Source organism: Varroa jacobsoni, unplaced genomic scaffold (genome assembly GCF_002532875.2).
Source record: "Varroa jacobsoni isolate VJ856 unplaced genomic scaffold, vjacob_1.0 scaffold_1268, whole genome shotgun sequence".
NCBI classification, from domain to species: Eukaryota; Metazoa; Arthropoda; class Arachnida; order Mesostigmata; family Varroidae; genus Varroa; species Varroa jacobsoni.
The window spans coordinates 110,830-134,906 of NW_019214170.1; the positions used below are offsets into that span (position 1 = coordinate 110,830).

Genomic DNA, 24,077 nt, shown 5'->3' on the forward strand with positions numbered 1-24,077 from the left:
TGGTATGGGATAATTCATTTCCAAAGAGTTTCTGAGGTGTCGCGAACCTTTCACTTTGGTTTGAGTCAGCTAAAAAAGACTTATCATATAACTAGGAAACTGCAAATAAGGGCAACTTCTAGTACCGACGATAGGATGCAGGAGGCTTTCTTATAAGCCAGTTGCACCGCACTGTACATTGTGTAATTATTACCATCAGCATTAAAATAAATAAACACGTTTACTATTAGCTTTTTGTTTGATGCTTCAAACGTAGGTTAAACATATACAAACTTCGTGTATTACAAAGCGTCTTGAGCTAATTATGTGATTTGACTAGTAGAAATAAGCGACCACAACTATCTAGCAATACCAGTCACGGGCTGGCAATTTTCCAACATGAAATTACCGGTCTTTGTCGAGGTACTATTACATAAATAAATACGCGTTGCCTTTCAAGGCTTTCTTACCACGCTCAACACTCTTTAGTTAGTATCGTTAGATGGCAATAGCCTTATTTGCTCCTATAGCAGAAATACTGTATAATATAGTAATTATAGTAAAACCGAATAGGAAAATTAACAATTGCTGTGAAGGAATTAGTCCGATCATAATTATCGCCATGATTATGAAGAATCAACAGAGTCGTGTTCCACACTGGAACTCTTCCACATGCATGCTACTGGCGCACCATTCTCTACTCGTGAACTGAGTGAGTTGTGACCAAGCCGTTCTCAAAGCAATCAGTTTACGGCCTATAACAACGAAAAAATAAGTAAATGTTTAAATCGTATGAATAAACAAGCGCGAACTATAACGATTACTGGGTGAACCTTTTTACATATTAGCTAAAACTAAAAACCGGCTAGAAATATATATTTTAATTAAAAAAATGAATTCATCTACGATTTCCCTACCGGAAAGATTCTGGCTTCACGTTAATATCTAGCTCACTGGTCTAAGCTAAAAAAAATTCGTCTTAACCTGTATAGGGAATCGCCAATAGTTAAAAACTGCAAAACAAATATTCTATTCAAGCCCTTAATCAGCCTGTTTGTTTTTTTCGCGGAAGAGTCCACAAAATGACCTGTTGCACTTGCAACGTTTTTTCTTGGCGTTTCCATTCATCCTTAAAACATTTAAGCCGAGATGAAACGAAGGCAACAGTGAAGAAAGACGAAACAAAGAAAACACGCAAATGCATATATAGTTATATATATATATAAAATAGTTGAATTGAAGAAATGACTCAGATTTTATAGGATGACTGACGGAACACATAACATGTGCGCAAAATAGATAAGCAGTCAATCAACTGCACAGTAAACATGATTTAGAAGATGATACTACTCGTACAGGGATGAACCGATCGATATACTGTTTTGTTGACACTAGTATAGTCGGTTCCTTTCGAATTTACTGTTGTATTTTTTTGACGACAGACGGGCAAATAGACGTACACATAGAAATGCACGCATGCATACACTCGAGGCATAAGTTTGCTGACATAGGCGCCCAGGGCTACTTCACACAAAAGCCGCCATACGTATTCACATATTTCAAACTATATCTGTACAACGGTGAATACTTGCATGCTAGGAGACGGCCAGTTTAGCTACTAATAATACCATTTGACTTACCCCTTACACATGTGCTGCTTATTGCTCAGCGTAGCAATAGGTTGGAGGATAGCGAACAGCAACTAAGGAATAGCTAGCGAGCTCCGCCCGTGAAACTTCGCCGGCTGGACGCTAGGATAGACAAAGAAAAATAGATGGGCAAGCCAAAACGAAATATGAAAGAATGTAGCTTAATATCACGTTTCTCCGCCATGATTAACCGTGTCGCCGGGACCGTAGCTTCCTTTGCAAATCGAATCTCGAACTCTGCTCAGCCCTTTGTGTTTGATATATGGCTATAAATATGTAGAAGTTTCTTTGACTTGCCTCCTGTGGGAAGCTCGCATAGCAAATCATTGTTGTACGAACGATGTTGGTTTGTCTACAGTTTGCTACCGTCACTACAACCATGGCTGCTGCGCCTTCACATCGATATCAAGTACATTATTCTTAAAAATAGAACATTATCATAATGTTTGCTTTTTGAACCATTGTAAACCTATGTCAGCTAGCACGGCTTTTCTATGGCGTTCCTATGCGTGTATTTTAATCCTGAGTACGCGGCAACGTCGGGAAGGGTGTTTTACGCCATTGCAGTTTTTTATGCCTCTATGAATTCTGACTATGTCCTGTCTTTCTGGCTAGTGGTTGTTTTGGTCATAGACCATATGGCAGAACGAACGGTATCGCCGCCGATTCATCGCGACAGCGTACACACTACGTAGACACACGCGAATGAGGTTAGCGGTAATTTCTATTCCCAACAACGTAGGTCGCCAGACATTTGCGCAGTCGATTTTGTGTGTGCTCGCCAAGACTTGTGAGCGAACCCAGTCAGCAGCATGAATGATGCTGCACTCGCCCAGAAGTATCCCCCTCAGCGCTGGTGACACGACAAGAAACGACCGATCCAATGCCAGATTACAACAACGTACAGAGCATTTGTAACATAGAATAATTATGCTATAATACGTACGTACCATATTGGCATAAAGCCTGACTGGTCCTCGTTAGAATAGATTCAGCGGGGGGGGGGGGGGGGGGGACGGTATCAGAGGAGGGCGGAACAAAGTCTTCATGCTCGTTTTGCCGTAAGGAGCCGCAAAGCTGACTTAACTAACATGACGTCCTTATTGCATTGCCTCACACGACATTCAGTTGGTTGGTGATAGAAACTCTGACGACCCCGATAAGTGCCTATCGTGTAGGGTTGCCTTTTATCCCTCCATATGCATCATGTGCTGCCTCATTAGCTACCCGCTAGCGAAACACAGATATAAGCCTCACCCGGATGTACAGTATTAGAACGCCTACCATGTAGGACATGTGCAAAGCGCCTTAGTGCGCACGTATTTGTAGACGCTGAATTTTTGCTAGGCCATGATCAGTAGTCGTCAACCATAACGACTGCGCCGCAATGTCTGCCAATCAGGTGTCGATGTGCTACAGGGTTGTAGGATTTTCCTCTATATACGTAGTATAATGCGTCCTACTATAACCGCTGTTATTACAAAAGTATATTTATGTGCATGTGTATTCGATGGGTAGATACAAATCGAAAGCTTCGATATGGTCGACGGGGGAGTATGAATCTCTCGTCATTGTCATTTCACATCGTACCGTGTATCCCCTACTCTTACCGACCCCCAGCCTTTGAAAGTATCGTTCAGGACAATGTGGGGGTATCCAGAACGGGAATATACTTTCTTTTCTGCAGGCGTTCTACAAGCAGACACGTCTGATGGCGTATACTGCTGCGCCTTCTGCCGCTGCTGAAATTCAAGGCTTCTGCCGTCATGCGCAGTTTTCTCAGATCACCAGGTGGCACGCGCTTGTACCTCGGTTTTACCGAAGCACTCGTCCTGCTGGATCTCGTTGCAGAAAAACAAGAAAAATTTCAACAGATAGACCACAATTGTGGAGGCCAATTGAGGTTGAATCGCTTCGAGCAACGAGACACTGTACGGCCAAGCTCCACCCATCGGCTATGAAATGTCTTTCGTGTTCACTGGCGTGTAAGACTTAAAGTAGCGATGATTATGATTGAGTGAAGCATTATAACACTAGAACTAAAACATTTTTTGTGTTTCTTTATATTATTCATAGCTATACAAAAAATTATAAAACTGACCGTATTTTTTGCCTTATAGATAATCTAAAACCATTATAAAATGAAAATGTTCTATTTCTAATATAAGTGTTGAATTTTTTATTCCCATCCGACGTTTTTGAATCAAGGCATGTAAGTTCGTACAGGTAATGCCGAATGCTTGATTATGTTTCACTTAGAATGAAGGCACAAACGATGGCATATATAATTATTACGTGTTGTGACCAATGTGTTCATGTGGTTCGTGCCATAAAACCACAGTCCAGTTGAACTTTAGGTTAAAACGCTAGTGTTGCTTACTTATTTTCGGACTTCTCCTTTAATGTCATATGTAGGCTTCAGCAAAAATATTTCGCAAAAATATATAAGCAATCGTGGGAAAATTCAATTAAAAACAGAGTAACCAATCAAAGGTTCTGAAACACTACGTAAATATGTAATTGTGGTGTCAATCTTTATGTTATTATTGTGATTACAGTACTTCTTAATAAGATTCCAGTTGCTGACAAGTTTAGCGGGTTCGCACAAATCTTTCAAATAGCTACACAAATTGAAGTGTTAATGAATCGAAGTTTTTTGGACAATTTGGAAGTGTGTTGGGCGGGCTGGGGCACAAGGAGGGCACGGGCATTGGCTCAAAATAATGATGTCCAAACTATAACTATGTTCCGACTCATAATCCCCTTGTAACTTGAAATGCATTCTACTACGGTGTTGTTAAAGCAATGCAAAGTGCACACACACACGAGCACGTAAGAATTGTGCCTCACATTAAATCACGAAAACGGTATATTACCGACCAAAGCATTATATTGTATTGTATATAGCTGGTAACACCTACAGTAGTTGATTCACGGTGGTCTGTCACGGCACCGTAGTGACGGTTAACGCCGCCCTATCGTTACCCCTTCTACAGTGTGTTCATTGCCAATCGCGACATAGTTCATGTCAACTTATCTTCTTGCTGGGAATCGTCATCGAGCAATTCAATCTTTAGTATACTTTTATATTTAATACATATATAACTCGTACGTTGAGGGGCACTTCGAGGCAACGTGAAATCTCTCCATCAAATAATGCTGATGGCTCTGGGCCACGGACGAGGCTTTAGCAGACTTACGCTTCCGCCGACAGCAGCAGGTCGTCAGAAGACTGTCAAACTAACCAAACCACCCATCCCCGCCTCGTCTCGTCTCCACCGCCAGAAAGGCCACGAAGAACAAATAATGGGCAAATAGTCAAATCGTTAGGTGTGATCGTGGCCGACAAAAAATCACTCACTGTTCTACTTGTGTTTCTGTGTAATTGACTATCAGAGTTCAGGGCAATGTCAGCTGGACGTGGATCAATTGGCGGTTTCGTAGATGCACGAAAACAATACATGCATTGTATTTAGCATTCACTCTAGTTAAGGATAGCCGCTTGTACGCTTTTGGGACAGATCGTGTCCCCGAAACGACTCTTGCTGCTGTCTTACAGAAAAACATAGCACCATACATCAAAGTACTAACACATACGCCCATATACACACAGCCATTAGAAATGTTTAAAGGGTTCACTGTTATAAAAGGTTCGTGTGATTGTCATTGTTATCCACTGTACATATCAATCGATTAGAACCTATAGACTACAGAACTATGGGGTTGTCGGCTTTAGAAAATGCCTCTCAACGTTCTCTGTATATGCAGAGTATCGCTTCTTAAAAAAACACTTGCTTCTGTTTACATTTTCTGCGATATGTTGATACTTGTAATTAAAAATGTTTAAGCTATATAAACTACATTTTTTTTAAACGTTACTCTGATTGTTTCAATTGAATTAAATTCTTCAATTTTAACCCAGATAGCCAATAAAACTTCATTGCCTTTTTTGTGCCGATAATTATGAGAATCATCACAATTCAGTCAGCGAACTCAAAGCCCGTGGCGTATTTCTATAGTAACTACGTTAGTTTATTCTGAACTGTACTAATTTGTTTACCGCTTGCTGACGTGTAGCTTGTATTCTAACGCCTATGGCGCTTCCTATAAATGTTGTCCTTGATTTTAAATCATCCTTGCTACACAAGTAGGTAAACGCATTCAACCTCTATAATACTGTTTTTTTTTGCTTCTATTGGAAGAACAACTGTTCTTTCGGAAGGGCCTTAAACTGGTTGTTGGCTTTGGTCCGCATGTAGGCTCAGCCAGCCGGCTCTTACCAACGTGGGATTTTGTTCTGTTCTACGCTGTGTGCGCGCTACCAATGTCCCAGCTTCTTCATTTCGGTGCTTCATTTGGGAAGAATGGAGAGGAGGGAAGGTCTCTTCCCATCGGACTAAAGCAGCGACGGCGGCAATAACAGCTTCAGCCTTAGCCCCGGCTGTAACAGCAGCAAAAACATGGCGTGGCGGCGGCAGACACAAGCAAAGTAGAAGTTAAAGCGGTAGGGCGTCCACGCGCAGCGGCTATAGCGGCACTGCGGCTTCGACTGAATGTGCAGACAGCGTGCGCCCGACCGGCACTCCGTTCATTCAGTTCTTCAGTGAGCAGCACCGGCGCTAGTGCGTTTAGTATTTATACGACATTGAACAGCAGGCAACTTGGCTGTGATCGGCTGAGTGACGGACCCACATCAAGAAGACCCCTTCATGCAGCTCCACCGTCAGTCGCCGCTGTTATTCTGCTCCTGCCGCCTGTGAGGGCTGTGTGTTGACAGCTGCGGCCGTATCGACCAATAGTTGAAAAAACAGACTTACACACGACCGTAGCTAGCACCATTAGCACGGTATAGCAGCGCAGCAAGTGTTGACAATCTGCTCTTGTTAGTACTCACAGCCGCATAGGTAAGCAAGTAAATCAGCTTGCTAAGTAGGCAACCGGTCACTGCGCCACGAAGCAGTCAATCTTCGCTAGCGCGCATAAGGGATAGAAGCTACCGTAGAAGTAGTTTGCTGCTTCCATTGGTACCTGGTGTCCTACACCCACCAACGGCATCAACTATAACAAAGGCAATAGCAGCAGTGGCGGCAATATAAAACAGTCGTCAGTCAGTTGCGATGGCTTGCAGCTACGCCACTCAAGAAGCTTTAGCCCCCTCGCTACCCTCCAGCGGACAAACCAACAGCTCGATCGTCGAATAACCGCTGCACAAGTTCCTCCTACACAATCGTGACAGATCGGAGTAGGTAACGGATCGACGACTGCAAGATAGACGTTACGCTGCTAGCGACTGTTAAACGTAGAAATAATCACAGATGAGAGCGATCGTCTTCACGTGCTCCGCGCAGTCTGGTGTTCTCTCTCGTTAGTTTTGCTTAGAAAAAACAGTGAACGACTGGACTATTACGAACTCCGGATGATGGCGTATCAGTTGGGCGAGTGTGCCAATTGCGCAGCGTCGCGTGCGCGGGAAAGCAGCTTTTAGAATCAGGCCAGTGAAGGAAAAAGCAACACTTACGACTTGGCGTAAACGAAACAGAAGGCGCCAACAATAAACACGCAAATTGACTCGCGTAAGAAATTCGTGTGCTGGATGAGGTTGATTAGTGCATCGTCATATATTTATTTTGGTCGTTCGAGTGCGACTTCTTGAACGAGTACGTTTATTGAAATGCGCATTTTCTGGGTGCTGATTTATTAACCAATGTGAGTTTCAACAAGTGCTTTGTATAAGCCAAGAACCTGCCTGAAGCTGAATTTATAAACCTTACATCAGTCAGTCATATTCTGTCGTGGATCAGCGCACTGACGCGGATTTATGCATGTGACGAATTGCCGTAAGTGCAGACCTACGCTTGTTTCCTGCAATCAATTAACAATGGGTTTGGCAACTGCTTGTTCATCAATGGATTGCGTAATCTACGGACCTACGCCGACCTCAAGAAGGCTCGTTATGTCTCAGTATCAGTTGCCGCCCAAATCACTCTCGAGCAAAGCCATTGAAACGATCAAGGTAAGTAGCAAGTGCATGCCTCTTGCAACCGACTTGGCAAAATTTTAGCATTGGAAGGCACATTAATTAGAAAGTATTCGTATGGTGTCAATGAGAGCAATCACTGATCAGACTGGTCTACTTGCTGCTGCTGTTATCGGCTATTTATTTGAGAAGACAGCATGACACGAGGCAAAATCAAACCATTCAATTCTCGTAACGAGAATGGTGTTAAAATTAATTGTTGTATTGTTTAGGTTTATCATTCTTAAAGCGAAATTGACAGACTATGCATCAGATATCTTTCGTAGACTTACAATGCTTACCATATCATTAAGGAATTATATATTGTATGCCGAAACGTGAATATCTCGAATAGTAGAAGAGCATGGATCATTCACTATTCATTTCTCAGAGCATTTTCTCTAGAAAAATATAAGTATTTGCTTATTCTTTAGAGGTAACTTTAAATTCTCTGGGTGTTTTATGGCATCATGAATATAACGGAAAGATAAGAAAACATTACCTGGAATATGATGAGACGCCATTGAAGTTACTTTCAAAGCAGTTGGCGAATTATATTTCACTAAACCACATCGACAGATACATCTGTATCTATAGTAATATGATTTTTTGAACCAATATAAACATAGGTTTTTCTGCTGTGGATATACATCGAGATAGGAACGACAAGGACGTCAGTTCGTTATTAACAATGTCTAACAACATAAGGTTAACGCTTTGCGGAAATTCGGACCTATTTTACTTGTATAAAAATAGGATCCAAAGACTGTTGGATTGGCAGAACTTGCCTACTTTGTCAGTTTGCCTGTCTGAGTCATATGATTTACTCGAGACTATTCTGAAATTGTATGATAAAAAAAATTCTCAAGCGTCTCTGATTTCCGTCCATTTTGCGGAATTACTAAGACAATGGCAATACCCTTCCAATACAACTATTAACAAACAGAATAAGCTTTATTTTATCATAACATCGAATATGCAACACTAGCCTCGTCGTATCTCACCCTCGCGTTATTCTGCACTCACATTTGCACTTCTAGTCGTTCCTTGTAATCGCGCAAGAACACTGATGCTGGTTTCTTCTTCTTCTTCTTCTTCTGTGAGTCTGTGAAGTTTGACGACAGACGAACAACAAGCGGGCAATGTGTCCCGATCCCTTTGTTACTGGTGGACCATCAGGTTCTGTCTTCTAGCAGCCAAGTAGTAAACGTAGTAGAGACCGCAACCGCGTTGGCCGTTTTACTAGTGGTACTCATTGTAACAGTAGCTGTCAAAGTAGTTTTGTAGTTATAGAAACAATAATAAGTTTGGCGAACGTGTGTGCGTGTGTATGTTTATATGATGTTTATGGAGATGACTAGTGTCGTTAATAATGGTTTCGTTGGTGGCGATGTATTGCTGCGAGTGCTCCGCTGACCTCATTCAGGGTAAACGGTCGAACGATACGGAGCCACTTCTGCAACGGCATCAGCAGCAGCCAATGGAATTAGCTGACATGTTGTTGTTAGTTTTAATATGTTGACTAAGCTGACGACAACGAACCAGTCAGTGAGGTCACTGAACAGAGGATATGTAAAAGAACGCGACGAAACCGCGCTAATATAGTATCACAGTAGCAGTATGCCAGCAGCTATAGTTAAAGTTAGATGGCGAGCATTATAACGGTAACGCGCGTAATGTTACGCGGCAGGATTCATCTCGTAACCGATCCATCGCCAATCGCGACCCTCCATAAATCTATAATGTGTGCTATTACAAATTTAACTAAACGTTATTTTATGGTACGAAATAATAAAACCCACCAATCGTTTTTCTCCAACCCTCATCATGACGACGTTAATCTAGAGAAATGCAATCCAGATACATTTCTTTCCGTGTGCTTAGAATATACGCAAACATCCATTGAAGTCAAAAATATTCGAACTCTACTCTTATCTATTATGTATTAAATGGGCCGTATACTATAAGAATATGTATGGATCCGTACTTTATAATTTTTCAGCCCATGAATGTTCAGTCTGCAATAACGGTCTTGAAAATGGTATAATTGTTCATACAAGAACGGCATCTAGACAGCTGTATCAAATTTAAATATATTTTTAAAATTTTTAATTTGTTATAAAAGAATATTTTTTTAATGGGATTTTTTTATTTATTGAATTATAATGCTACAGCTGTTCATTATCAAATTTGTCACTGTCATTTGCCCTGCGCATGGATGTTAGTCTTTCAGTTTGACAATACGCGTCACACACTACATCAAGTAAAAGAGCACATGGAGTAGACCATTGCAAAAAGTATTACGTCTGAGACAGATTTGCCCTAACCTTAACTAACATTTACTTAGCTAAAATTTTGTTTAACTTGTAGGGAATTACTGTACACTGCAAGTAGTACTAGAACAAATATGCTACACATTGCCAATAATCTTTTAGCAATGGATTAGCAAGGTAGTTGTATAATAAAATTCACGTAAGGCCTTGCCTTTTTTACTCGAAAGTACGTAGTCCATAGCTTTATATTTGAAGGAAATTAGTGTTATTTTAAATGACTTGACCTAGAATTTCAAATTAACAAGTCTTCAAACCAAAATAATTTCCTCACGCTTTGTTGTCTCTGTTACATCTGAAACCAGTTTAATACGTATTCATCATCCGCGGTTGTTCATCACGCTAAAAAGCTCAGTCTTCGGACACTGGAGACGCATTTGCAGGTTTTTATGTAGAGTTTAATCTATTGTACGACTTGGGACAAAGCGTGGAACGGCCAATTGCACCAGCTACTTGAGCTCGTTGAAATTATTTATAAGTAAGCCATTTTCTCTATGAACAAGGCTTTTTGCAATTCACGTAGAACAGACGTGGATTTAAGTCTAGAACTTAAAGAACAATGAAGGAAACCGTAGTACAGCGAGGTTTCCCAATTAAAGGATGAGGACTGTTTCTGGTCGGTCCGGCGGCAACAACTAAACTCTAACAACAGCAACAACGCGACCGGTAGTCGTCGCAGCAGTAGTGATCGTCTTCTACGGCCGTACCTAGACACACAACTGTTTAAATTGGCAAAGTCGTATCGATGTCATGAAGTCGAACTGGTGGACAGGAACCTTTTCGGGTCGATGGCTTTCTCTTGATCTTCAACGTCAACTTGACGAGAACAGGCGGAAAAAAAGAGACGAACATGGCGGCGACAGCAGAAGTAATAGAAGCCCAAAATCGAACTCTTCGTTGGGTCGATGTCAGTTGGACGGCAGCCGACAACGAACATTCGCCTCACCATCACCGCAAATCGGCGCGATGGTTACTGCGGCAGCCGATGCTCAACGAATCTTCACAGTAACTACTAGCCATATACATTCATGTATAAGTTTGACATATATTGATACAACTGCTGAAAAGGAAACACATGTCGCTAGCGTCGTGTTGTGCACTCAGCATCAAGAGCTAGAATTACGTACATTGTCTTGATCAACTTGTTTTGAGCCAAGTGGTAACGGTAGACATAGTAACTATAAGATAGAGCGAGCAAAGATCCCCGATGTTGTAAAGCAACACTTTGCATGGATCTTTGATCGTCCATATGCACTGCCGAATTGTTTGAGCCAAGCTAGAACAACGAGCAAGTTATCTGAATTTGCAATCAACAGGTGCTCGTCGTTTGACTCTTCAAATGGTTAGCTATTATCTACCTAAGAAGCTTCCTAACGGATGTCTGCAAGCACCCTTTAGTCCGTTTATAAGCCAGAAGCGTCGTAATTGATCTTTTAATTCAGCGATTTATTGAAATAGTGTTACAACGTACATACTGGTCACTGTGCGGGTGTACTGATAGCCAAATCTATTATAAAGCAGTAGGTTTTGCGTCAGTGCAGTACTGGATATACGTTAGTCATATTGCTAGTGTTGCGTAGTGATATACACGTCTATAAATGCGTTCAGCCCGAGTTGTTTCTGTATATTTCGAGAGAAATTTTCTTTATGCCTACAGCGTATTTCTTCTGTTTGATATAACCACTGCTTTTTTTTGTAAAGGATCAAATACCATTTGCAAATGCAATTCTGAATGTAGGTGATATTGTAGATTATGACATAAATAATAATGATCCCTTCCTCATATACAAAACACTCTTCACGAGTGATTCCAATATTTATGGCTGTCGCGATGATTATAAATAGTTTTTATTTTAACTTAAGTACCGCTGAACGATAACGGATATCGAAACAGAGAGAAGCATAAAAATGTATTGGTGCAGTTTTAGTGAAATGGTCACTCGAAAAATATTACAGTATGTTTAAGCCTCCTGTATTTTAGGCTTTCTGGAAGGACGCGGTTGATTCTGAAAAGTTACCTCTGCTTATAGAAAAAGTTCCCAAAGATTTGGGATAAAAGTTTTTAAGAAACTCATAATACTATGCAGGGTAGACCGATCTGCCGTGACATCGATGTAGAAATTTGTTTTTTGCAATGGCGAAATCGCTACGCTGATTCAGATATTGATGGCTCAATCTAGGTACAAAAACAAAAATTGATTTCATGCTCATACATAACAAATAGTTCAAGTTTGACTAGGTTTTTTGGGATAATCGAAGTTAATTCAGACTTCTCTGCATGCTTCCATTCAAGCTAATCAACCAAGATGCCTCATCATATTACGCATAAGAACAGTGCTAGAAAAATGAACTTAGAGCCCAGAGGGGTTGATTAATACTTTGTCCATATACTTGCGCTAATGTTATTTCGCATGTTTGACCTTTAGCTATTTCGCCGGCGCTGGTGTAGTATGTGTCCCCTAAAAAGGGTAGCAGCCACAACAATTGTACTAGAAATAAATTACATCTTCCACGCGAAAACATATCTTTTTTACAGTCCAGACATATAGCTAGAGCCCTGTTCTCTCATGTGGGTCCATCAACCTATTCAACTTCGTCAGCTCATGTAGATTTAATAAGAAAAGACAATTTAATTTGTTTGCTATCGTTGCTGATGGCCGCTCACAGACGAAAAGAGACCACAGTTGTAAAGGTAGGGGAACTCTGATATTATATTAACTGTGGGTACGCATATCTTATACTCTTGAATGAGAAAGAGCCACTGGATATGTATACACGTACAGCAGAATAGCTTTTTTAAGGGATTTTTAATCTTTTCGCGTGCAGGTCTTGGCTGAGGAAAAAATGGTACAAACGATAGGTATGAGAAAAATGGTGTGCGAAAAAACATAATCACCTCGTGACAGTAGAAATCAGCCAACGAAGTTGCGCGGAGCAATGTGCAATCGAAATGCTAAAACTGAATGATGATGGGCTGGCACAATAATATAATGAAGAGATTTGAACAATGCAGCAGTGGATTTCCCGAAACAGGATGATGGTGGAAGAATTACAGCAGAAAACTGTGGTGGGATAGTGAGGAAAACACAGCATAATAAGTATAAAGCAGTTGGAAGTTAGAGTTTCGGGCCACAATGGTATTCTATAAATCCGTTATTAATACCAAAGCTGTAAGCAGCATAAAATTTGTTCTCTGCCTTGAGCATCTTCAATAACTCACTTATAATTTGAACACCAAAAGCAACGTTTCGATCACTGAATCGGTATTATTTAGTAAATGATAGATTATATTATAATATCTTAGAGATTTTCAAAATCAAAGCTGTTTGCCCTAATATATCATTTCATAGTAATAAAGGAGCCACAATGATATTTCAACATCCAGCGAAGGACTGAACATATTATTGGTGGCTTGTAAGAATGGCTCGGATTCATGTCATGATAAACAAGAATGATAATTATTTAATGGTAGCGAAATCGTTAATGACAAAATTACTCGTAATTTCTGTAAGTGGCAGTTGTTGATTAGGCGGTAAGCAATACTGTGCTCAGAAACTGAATGTGTAGAATCGGTTGCATTGGAAAACGCTTCTAAAAATCCGGAAAAGTATATGTACTTTTCATATTCCGCACAAATTTGCCTGTCTCCGATTTTTCCCTTGACTATATAAGTTCAGATATTTATTATGGTAGAGTTTATCTATAGATGTCAGGGTGTTCTGCTTTCATCACAAATGTCTAAATACCAAGATTTACCAAAATAACAGTTTGATTTACTACCAATGGCTTTTTGTTGTTATACGTTCAAAATTTGTGTTCATAAAAAACCTTATTTAATTAATTATTAATTTACAGTATATAATTGAAACAGTTTCCACGTTCAGTACTTTGGTTTTCTCTCTGTACAAGCAGCGGAACACTGCAGCACTAAAAGACCATCTCAATCAAAATGATACAAATGAATACCTACTCGTGGCAAAGTTCCTAACCGCATTTTTCTTCTGCAAACTTCTACAAATGAACTGCAAAAAAGACAGGAAATCAAATCGGTAATTGTTCTATAAAAAAAGGGCCCAATATACGCTGTTAAGGGCGCCAATTACTACTGTGTATTCCCACTTCAACAGTGTCAATTTTGTTCATCATGATTGTGCCATATTACTGATGGTGAAAATAACAGCTGATTAAGATTCTTAACGATAAGGTTTGTATGATACCAATCCGTCGTTGTCCATATCGGTGTCTACAGAAAGGAATTGTTTATCGCTTGCTAACGTCGATGCTCGCGTATACAATTCCGTCATCAGAACCCAATATAAAAACGAACGTAAAGCAAAGGGACTAATCATGAAAAAACAAAGGACAAAGGCACCTACGGACAAACAAAACAGACACAAAACAAGTAATAGCATGTAACACACACGCCAACAGATATATATATATATATATATATATATATATATATATATATATATATATATATTAACAGAACAGAAGGTCGCGAGAAATGAAGGCGTTTCTTCGGCACCGACTTCTAAATGGCAACGGACGGTCGCCATAGCTCTGGATTTTACGAATGATTTTTGCTATTTGTTTGTTTGCTTATATCAAATTTAAATATATATTGATTAAAATCTGAATATATACAGATTTGATTATTATGCGGAATTCACGTGATGCTTTCACACGGATAGATAGGCACGCAAAACCCAGAGGAAGAAAAGAGAAAAACGAGAAATATCGGGTGGGGGTGTTAGCTAATCAAATTCATATAGAGTTGTAGAGCCGCAGTTGAGGGTTTGTAAATCTTCGCCACTGCTCTGGCTCGCATCTCTTGTGACACTTTCTTTACAGTAGCCACGGTAAGGATACATATTATGATTATTAACATGCCTGTTATCGTCAGTGCGTGCGCTTATGTATGCGGCGTGTCTGCTTCGGTGCCCCAATATCAATGTGTGACAATCTGACTTGAAGAGCGGAAGTTTATTATGGATGGCTTTTTTAATGGCTAGACTATTAGACGTTTGTCGTACTAGAGTACATATATATATAGTCAGATCAGTAGTTATCGTTCTAGTCTATAATTGTCGTTTTTGTTGCGCCTTGTACATAGTTGGGCGTTTGAATATATGGATTTGCTTTACGCAGATGTTCGTATTCTGTGTGTGTTGGAGGGGTAATTTTTTGTTGCTTGTAATGCGGCTGGGTGTTAAAATATTTGTCTGAGTTTTAAATAGAAAGTTCATCAAGAATACTGTGTACACAATGATTCTATAAAAAAGGAAAAAAATTGAAAATCCAGTTGATTGCATGAATAAACAATAATAAAGGCTTTTTCACGTTGATATCAATTATTCAAAAAATAGGAAATCAGAATGAACACAATAGGAAACTCGCTCTGTTAACAATCCATTAAAGAAATACTGTGGAGACAGATTTTTCTTTTGTTGATATCAGCTACAACTTGGTACTTCGGGAGGCGACTTACTATAACAGGTCCAAAAATACTACGAAGTCTAATTAATTTGACTATAATATTTTTTTTCTATAAAGTCTTTGCAACAGTGATCGCTTTTCATTGCGTGATCGAGCAAAATGTGTTTTATTTATAAAACAGTGACGAAAAATATGCTATTGGCACACAGGCTCCTCTAGATAACTACAACGTTTGCTACTAGGTTGCTAACTACAACGTTTTCCAGGCCAGATTAGTTAATATCGTTTGAGCTAGCCTTCCGAAAGTAAAAAAAAATTCTATTAAGAGGCACAAATAGTTCGATGAGTTAGCCGTACAACAGTTAGAGGGTAAAGTCTTAACATGAGATATATCAGAACATAATTAAAAATATAACTTGAATATTTTCACGGATACCATGCTGCTACACTCCTGACCTACACATCGTTGTTTCGGGAGATTTTGACCCTAAAAAAAGTGTCTATTTCTGACCCGCCGACACGCAGGCCGTGACCTTGATTAAATGCCCAATGGTGACCACCCAAAGTGATAATGATTCACGCGATAGATGTGAATCTCACAATTTAATAGTTCATCTTGGGTAAGGGTTTGGTAAAATTTCTAGAACCTTGCGCTATCGTCGTTCGCTGCCCATTAGGGACGATATCCAGCGGTTGACCGTTCAAATTTAGATGTGTTAAGGATTAAAATTAGCCGAGGTCTCCACTAGTCGTGTATCAGCGCGGTGTTCGTGGAAGACTCATGTTAGTTAATTACTTTTATTAGCTTGTCCTGTTCTACGACTTTAGTTTTTTCTTAAAAAACGACATTGATTTGACTGGACCACATTAGCTTACCAGTAATAATTTATGGAAAAAGTCGCTACTTGGCGTCAAATAATACTGGCTCATTGGGTTAAGCATCAATTGCCATCGTTGATAATGCTATTAGTGCTGAGAAGAATAAATTGTCCTAATATTAATACCCTTTGCCTATATAGTTTTTCTTCGACGTCACCTGCTCAGCTCCGGCCTCTGTAATGAAAGGTTACTAAAATGCTTAGCTTGCAATCTAAGAATTGATATCAAGTAACCTTCTATCCAAGTCGGACTAAACACTCGCGCCGTTAGGGTCCTATAAAAGATTTTGCAAATTCTACCCGTCACTACACAAACCCGTCTCAGTTCAATGCCCACCTTTGTTCCAACCCAACTCTTTAGGTAAAAACATGCTACACAAAAGTTGCATGTTAGCTAACGAACATTGGAACAGCACTAATTGAATTGCTTTGTGTCTATAGCTCTCGTTCCCGATATCTATTTCACTTAAAATTCCATCAGGCTGATTTTTATTTCACCCTATAACAAACAGAGTTCTTCTAATATGCCCCCTACCTTTTCTTCTCGGTCGCTCTCCCCTTCTGTCTCGTTCGTTAGTCGGTCACTCAGTTTAGACTGGTGGTGACTGCGACATCATATTCATCGTCGCCACCGTACGCGCTGCCCAAAGTCACGTGTATAAGGTCATTACCGTTCTTTACCGAACACGATCACGATCGCATCGTTCGACCAGCATAATATAATATCGTATTATACATACAATCACTGTTAGGTTTGACACCGCGCTGTCGGCAAAGGTCTTGTCTTTACAACGTTTGAATGAACGAACAGGCGCGTGAAAGACGAACGGGCTGACGAAGCGATCGGTGAAATTTGTTCTTCATTGAACGGTCAACGAAGAATGAAACCCATTCAATAGATTTTTGGCATTGTCCCCCATGGAAGCCTGACCGCCTCGTTTGACTTCAGCTTCTTCTAATATGGTTAAACCGAAAATAAATTCCCCGATGACTTATTAACTGATAAACAGATGCCAATTAGTAGCAAATCGGCAGTAGCAGCGAAAGCCCGATAAGAGGCTTCAACTATTTATACTGTTGAATGAAGACAGCTGTTGAGTCGTTGCTACCGCTGTCAACATTGAACTACACTGCCGTTAACGCTTTTATGGTTATTTCGCTTGAAGTCAATTATTGCGGCCTCGTTGGTTGACGACAGTTACTCACTCAATTGGTTGGCTTCGCTGTCGTTATCATCACCGGTAAAGTCAGCTCTGTTTCTCTACGTCGCTTCGTCTCCAACATGTTCTGCTGGTTGGTTGTTGAAGCTATTATAGTATCAATATGGTGACGACGATAATGGTGATTATGATGGACAGTGGCTAAACTGCTTCTCAGTTTATGTCTGTTGCTTAAGGCAGTTTAGGTTGTGTGTATGTGTGTGTGTGTATGGCTGTATATGCGTGCTCGTCTATGGATGTATACAAGGACATTAAACTGTTTGTATCCACCTGTTTCTCCGATTATCTCATTGACACCGACGTCGCGGTATCGGGTAACGCGACCACTACGATTGGTTAGTCAGTCGCTTGGCTAGTTGGTGTTAGTACAATGATGGCAGTGTGATTAAAGTGCAGCTACTACTTCTGAGGAACTACACACAATAAGAGTACACGACGATCCTGTCACATCATTTCCACCGCCGCCGTCATTGATGTGAGTGCACCGATAAAGGTGACGAAATGAAGACACGCAAGGATGATGATGCTGACTCGGATGATGATAATGTTGGCGGCTATGATGGCGCTTTTGCTAATAGTCGCTTGTCATTGCGTTGATCCATTTGCATTGGCGACAATCACAGCAGAAGTTGCAGCAGTTGTATTTGCATTAGTTTGCAATAGCGGGCGATTTGCGTCGTCAAAACAACAATGGACATGAAACAACCGTTCAGGCCGAAACTACTCTTGCTGCTGCTGCTGCTGTTGCTCATAAAGACTTTGATCATGACGGCGACGGTAGTGATGACAGTGGTGATGACAGTGATCAGCGCTGTCAAGAACAGCTGAACTGTGTTCCGCATCAATGAGGTTTGCGTAAAGCGGGAGTGGCTTCAGCGGGCTCGCTCACTCTTATCGCATCGCGACTCAAGTTACGATGAAATAAATATGAAATGCTAAACAACAGAAGAGAGCACATAAGGCCAGAGGAAGGAGAAAGCAAACACCGACGCAATAAAGTTTATCCCGCTCACTTGGTAATTATTAGTAGCATAGACCATCCTTTTTTATTTCGACTATAGTTAACGATCTTTAATACAAACGTCAAAAGCTTGATTATATATAGGTATAGTGGCTAAGACCCGAGACAATAATGTACCTCTCTTTTTCAAATTACTTATTTTTGCTTCCGCTGATCATCTTCAAACGTATTGTACGGTGTTTTTCCGTTTCACTAAAAAGTTCGTTTATACGGAAACACAACAGTGTGTAAGTTCTACTTCAAGGTAGGTCAAACTAATTCATTTGTGTCTCAATACAATTGAATATGACATCCAAAGTATAAATTAAATTTAATATTTGTCTATTTCTTCATAACAAAAACGTAATCTTGTGATGGAGAGGAGCGAAAACATACACCTAATAAGTTTTATCATAATTTCACCGGTAAAATCGCGGTCGTGTAATAGTTTATTCATTAATTTCTATAACATCCAGACCGTTTTTCTTTTTTCTTTAAGAACCAAATAATTTGTCACCGTTAAGGAACTTCTAACGCGTTTACTACATTCTTTTTACGCTTTACGTGCTTACGAGATAAGCTAACACAGTATTTGCCATTGACACCCGTCATGACCTTGTTGAGTTATTCGGGTTTTTTAAGCATATATATATTTTTAGGAACACAAAAACAATTTCAGTTTCTGACATATATCTTCAGGCGCTACTGGAATACAGAATTTCCTTACGCGACCAGCTGGTGTCTCCCTGGAAGACAACGAAGCGAAAACGGCTTAGCGCGTCGACTAGCTATAAAAACTAGCTCTTTTTCCAACAGATAATTGGACAGCATTCAGCACGCGTTTTTCCTTCTTCCATTTAACTAGCAGATCGCTTGAAAGCATTGTTGTCGCACATAACTGTGATGTCATTGTATATTGGTGTGCTGATGGACAAAACTTTTTGTCATTACGTGTGCGAGCATATTCGTTAAGACATCTGCGGACTATCGCCTAAAAATCGAAGAACAGCATAGTACTGTATCAATGTAGTTACGTCAACCATATGGCCGACCAATGGCTGTAAAACTACCGAAACTAATTAGGAACTATTATATTCAATAGGAGGTAACGGATTTGGCGACGTTAGGCAAGTGTAAAAGCCGTCTCGCCGTAAGATCGCGAATTGCGTGATTAGAATTTTAATTGTTGCCGTCACGGGTGGCAGTGAAGACTTTGCTCTAAACAGAGACTGAGACTTGACCATACGTTCATCGACGTCTCGATCTATAACAGCTGGCTTTTTTGTTTTTTTCTAACCAACGCTAAACGTAGCAATACTTTATCGTGCAAAGTCGCAAGAAAACTGTCGAAGTAATAATGAGCACTAATATTCGTTGAGCGTAAGTCGCCCCTTTCTTATAGTCATGAGCAATCAGTTTTTGTGGATACCCCTGTAACTGCATTGAGATGAAAAAACAAAAGTGGCTTGACAGTCTGAAAAGTGCCAGAAGATGCTGACATCTTAACAATCTTGATTACACCAGCGGTCTTCGGCTTTGACAGCAGCCGTTAAATTTAGCGGTTCATTTAGTTCTTATCGATTGTTCAATACTTCAGAGAGATTATAAATAAAGTACATTAAAGCATGAAAACGCTGCCTCAATATACAGCACTAAGGCCGCGCAAAACAGTCAAATAGTAGATCCAAGTAAACCGGAACAGGGAGATCCCAAAGATTATGCGAACTTCTTTCCTAAGATCGCCCCGATGGAAAAACAATTCATTAATTCATACTACTAAACTTATTATCCAGTTAGTATTTGTATTTTCAGGAATGTGTCATGTAATGCTTCCTTTACCTAAGACTGTCAAAGGTGCGATGTTATTTTACTTTAACATAGACTCGGTGAAAACGTGCTTCAGGATTATGGTGAAAAAAAACTAAAGTATTGAGGGAAAAGATGGATAACTGCGGCAGGTGTTTTTTACAGCGAGAAGACGCATCCTTGCTGTTAATTTCGCTTTGCCTAGAGCCGCTGGCATCGTAGTTGGCCTCAGTAGAGACTAACGAAACAAATCGACAGTCATTTGGGCCAAACGCTGTAAACAGTATGTCTAACCATGCCTCTGGCCATATTAGCCATTGTTGACGCCGAACCGGATTTTGCCGCTTATATGGTTTAATACCGGATAAAATAGGTTACACTTAGGCCACTGATTGTATATAATAGAAGCAGGAGTGCTGCTATCACCCGTCATGTATTGTAATGATGATTTAACATTCTCCTAAACGCTGCGATAATGTCCTCAGCTCAACCTGCTGTGACTGCTTGTCGTTCCGGCCAGTGGCGGTCCATTTATCGTGTTCAGCTTTGGTAGTTCAAGAGAGCGCAGGTGGTTTTGGAGACCAACCAACACATACGGGTTTGTTATTCTACCTTAACGGTTGCCTCAGGGGGCACGCCGAAAGGGAGCAGAGTCAACTGATCTGCCGAGCGCTTTAGCTTAGATGACACATCTGCACGAACATCTGTGTCAAATAGCGCAATATGGACGTAAACAGCTGTGCTCTAATAATAACAATTCCTCTACCATATACGTTTTACGCGGGTAAATGCAGATAACACATTAAGGTCCGAGCAGCAAGTTACACACTATCTTCATTTTAGTTATATTACGCCATAATATTTTTATAAGCTATTAATTAGTCATATATGGTTACTGACATGTCCTATGTGAACAATGAAAAGATGGTGACGAGCTGCACATGTTTGTCTAGGATCTATCTTGACATAACATATGCATTATCAGATGCGTATCAGAGCAACCCAAAAGCTAGTGAACACTGGGCCCAAGCGATCTCAAGCGTTGGGCATCGCACATACAGGGCTTCGCTTTCATTCTAAGGAATGCAGTTTTACGTTCAGTTTTCCATCTACATTTGCTTTTGCACGTACGGGTGAAAATAAGACCGAACCCAACGAGCGTAAGTAATTGTTGCAGTTTTCTTTTCCAGGGCTTCTATTCGCTAACATCGATATCTGTTTGTTTTCAGTCGAATCAGATTTTCTTGGTAATAGACTGAAAAATTATTTCGTTTACTTTCTCCTACTTCTTACTTTATTTATAACTGCTATTATTTTAATAAGTGCACATTAATAAATACAGCCCGGCGTTGAGTAATTTTTTTCTAAATTAATTAACAAGTTAATTGCACATATGCATCGTTTTCATTATTTATAATTATTATTAATTCAACCTTATAGTGCATCACAAGTAACTGTTTTTTATTGAGTAATTATTGGCTTAAGTTAGAATCAATTCTAATGCTAAGTGAAAAACTTACCGCGATAATTAGTTAAAAATTACAATTTTGTTGAACAATTGTAATATATTATAGCTTTGCAGTTTCATCCAGCTTTCGTTTAGCGTTTCATTCTCATGCCACTTAAGAAGTATTCGATTGTCCCGTTCCATCGTCGTAAGTTTTATCATAGCATATGAAAGGTGACGGCGCTAGATGGTGTTAAAAGGGAGTTAACTGTATTGAGCGCCGAGGCCACGAAGATGACGACGACGTCTGCCGGTAATGAACCCATCCAACCCTTTTCTTTGTTCGCGCTCAAATACTTCATCGATGCGCGGTCGTTGTGAAGTTCATTCCCCAGCTGAGCCGAACCAAACGGTTCACCCGTGCCAGTGTGGCTTGTATCTATATCAAAGACTACAACAACGGGCTAACTTATCGTCGTCGAGCAATGTTGCCAAACCGTTGATGCCACACGGGCGGGCGGGCATCAGAACTGGGAGGTGCCCAAACTCGGACAGCTAGCCTGCACGACGCAGGAACTGATCCTACAGGAAGAATCGAGCTAAGCGTCGAGTAGATATATTCAAAATCCGCAACTTACTGTTCAACTAAAACATCGTTATGTTGTAACGATGCCGGATATCGACACCAGGGCACAAAATATGTACCAGTTCTAGAGTCTTAAGAGGGTACAGATGTTAGACCTAACCTACCCATGACAAGCAGTAGTTCTGAATGTGCGCGACTGAGGTAGTTGTTCGGGTGAATACAGGAAGAGGAAACGCGTTTTTGAGGAGACTACGGAGGAGGAGGTAGATCAACAGCGGCAGTAGTGCGAGCAAACGAATGAGTGAGGGCTGAGTAAGGCGCGAGAAAGGGGCAGGGGGGTCAATAGTAGAATAAGGGATAGAATGCTCGATTCCGATGCTCTTCACGAAGTTGCTTAGCGACTGTTGGCAGGCTCAGATCTACGCTGAATGGCAACGTTTGAGGCATCAAAATCATTTTACCTCACCAACACTGGAATCACCGATTGTTACAAGCAGTATATACACCACTGCGGTGGTGGCTTAGTCGAAGGTATGCGACGCAAATATTGGTCAGTTTGTTGTAGTTTCTTACCAAGGGAACGATCCGAACATCAGAGGTGGAATTGATTTTTTAATGAGCCATGCCCTGTCAAGCCTCAGCTGTGCAAAATCCGTCTCCATGTGGGACATGTTATACCAGCTTTTGATATAGCAGTTTTCTCATGCACTTTGCATCAATGATTTGCACACATCTTAAGATTTAAAAACAAAGTTCTCTTGACGCGAGTCTTACAGAATCGACTGGAGCTAAGAAGGTTTGTACGAATGTATTGAAAACGGAACCAGTATGCATGGCCTCCTGTAATGGCGATGAAAATGATTTCTGTTATTATTATAATTATTACTATGCAAAATAACGTGATTTTCTATCTGTTTATCTAATCGCTAGTTTCACCTGATCTACCGTTTTCATTTTCTGTACGATCTGGAGGTCAAGCAGATAGAATTAATGACTCCAAAACTTCTACTACTCTCGCGTTATATTCAAGTGCAGTACATGTGTGAGTAGAGCTAGCTCACACTCTGTTATCGATAACCTTTCCGAAGTGTTTATATACAAATGTGTGTGAAAAATGCATTGGAATTTTTTATACACTGGCAAATAGGTATATACCTGAGGTAGCTTAATACTAAAAACAAAACGTAAATTCACGGATGTTACATCTTGATAAATAGCTGGATGTTATTTGCATTGTCTCCATAATAGCATCGGTGTTGTGAAATCTCTTTATACAGACCTCCTGGAAATTGTCAATTCCAGAAAAACAGATGAGTATCAATGACTTTAGTTAATGGGTTTGCCTAAGGACAACTTCAAGTCCACTGCATAAGCGTTGTTATCCCAACGCGTTTTTGATACCCGTTGTCTTTGTAGTTTCTGTTTAGAGGAACGAAAAGACTATTTTAAACATAATTGCTATTTGCATAGCGAGAGTTTAACAATACTGTAGAAATATGACGACGCGAAAATATCGCTTACCTGAGGAATACATTAGTCTATCACATCATTTAGCCTCATAGTAAACAATTAGAGAGATTTTTGAAGGCTTGTCGTTGCTGGTACGCAGCTAAGCATTTTCAAGATTGTCTAAAATCGTTAACGTTTGCTTCTGTGAACAATTATATAGGCACCGAAGACGTCTTCGTGACGTCATATCATAGCTTCGTGAGCATCAAAGCATACTT

General features: G+C 40.3%; 1 protein-coding gene across 1 annotated transcript in view; it reads left to right on the forward strand.

Annotated features, from left to right (window-relative positions):
• The first annotated feature begins 6,214 nt into the window (after positions 1 to 6,214).
• LOC111268244 (uncharacterized) overlaps positions 6,215 to 24,077 on the forward strand; it is a 61,484-nt gene continuing 43,621 nt past the window's right edge. The window contains exon 1 of the mRNA XM_022847106.2: positions 6,215 to 7,641. Coding sequence (XP_022702841.1) covers positions 7,447 to 7,641 — 195 coding nt within the window. The 5' untranslated portion in view covers positions 6,215 to 7,446. The remainder of the gene's footprint in view (positions 7,642 to 24,077) is intronic.